The following is a 326-nucleotide window of genomic DNA, read 5'->3' on the forward strand; positions in this document are numbered from 1 at the left end:
AAGGAGCTTTTCTTAGTGCCCACCATCCCCAGGGCCCTGGAGCTCTCTGATTTTCTTCCCTGCTGCTCCAGGGCGAGGAGCTCAGCGAAGCAAATGTGCGGCTCAGCCTCCTGGAGAAGAAGCTGGACAGCGCGTCCAAGGATGCAGACGACCGTGTGGAAAAGATACAGACAAAGCTGGATGAGACCCAGACGCTGCTCAAAAAGAAAGAGAAGTAAGTGTGAGATGGGGCTGGGGTCGGGGGAGGTCTCTGGTGAAGACTGGATAGCCGGCGGTCCTTCGGGCTGGCTGGGGGGGGGTTGGGGGGTGGTGGGGGGGGGGGGTAG

General features: G+C 60.4%; 1 protein-coding gene across 1 annotated transcript in view; it reads left to right on the forward strand.

Moving 5' to 3' along the window:
• Positions 1-326, forward strand: part of DCTN1 (dynactin 1) — a gene marked incomplete at its 5' end in the record, with an annotated part of 22,423 nt that overhangs the window by 21,420 nt on the left and 677 nt on the right. Inside the window, one exon of the mRNA XM_009696036.1 lies at positions 72-214. Coding sequence (XP_009694338.1) covers positions 72-214 — 143 coding nt within the window. The remainder of the gene's footprint in view (positions 1-71; positions 215-326) is intronic.

The sequence above is a fragment of the Cariama cristata genome, unplaced genomic scaffold (genome assembly GCF_000690535.1).
Source record: "Cariama cristata isolate BGI_N322 unplaced genomic scaffold, ASM69053v1 scaffold14512, whole genome shotgun sequence".
NCBI lineage: Eukaryota > Metazoa > Chordata > Aves > Cariamiformes > Cariamidae > Cariama > Cariama cristata.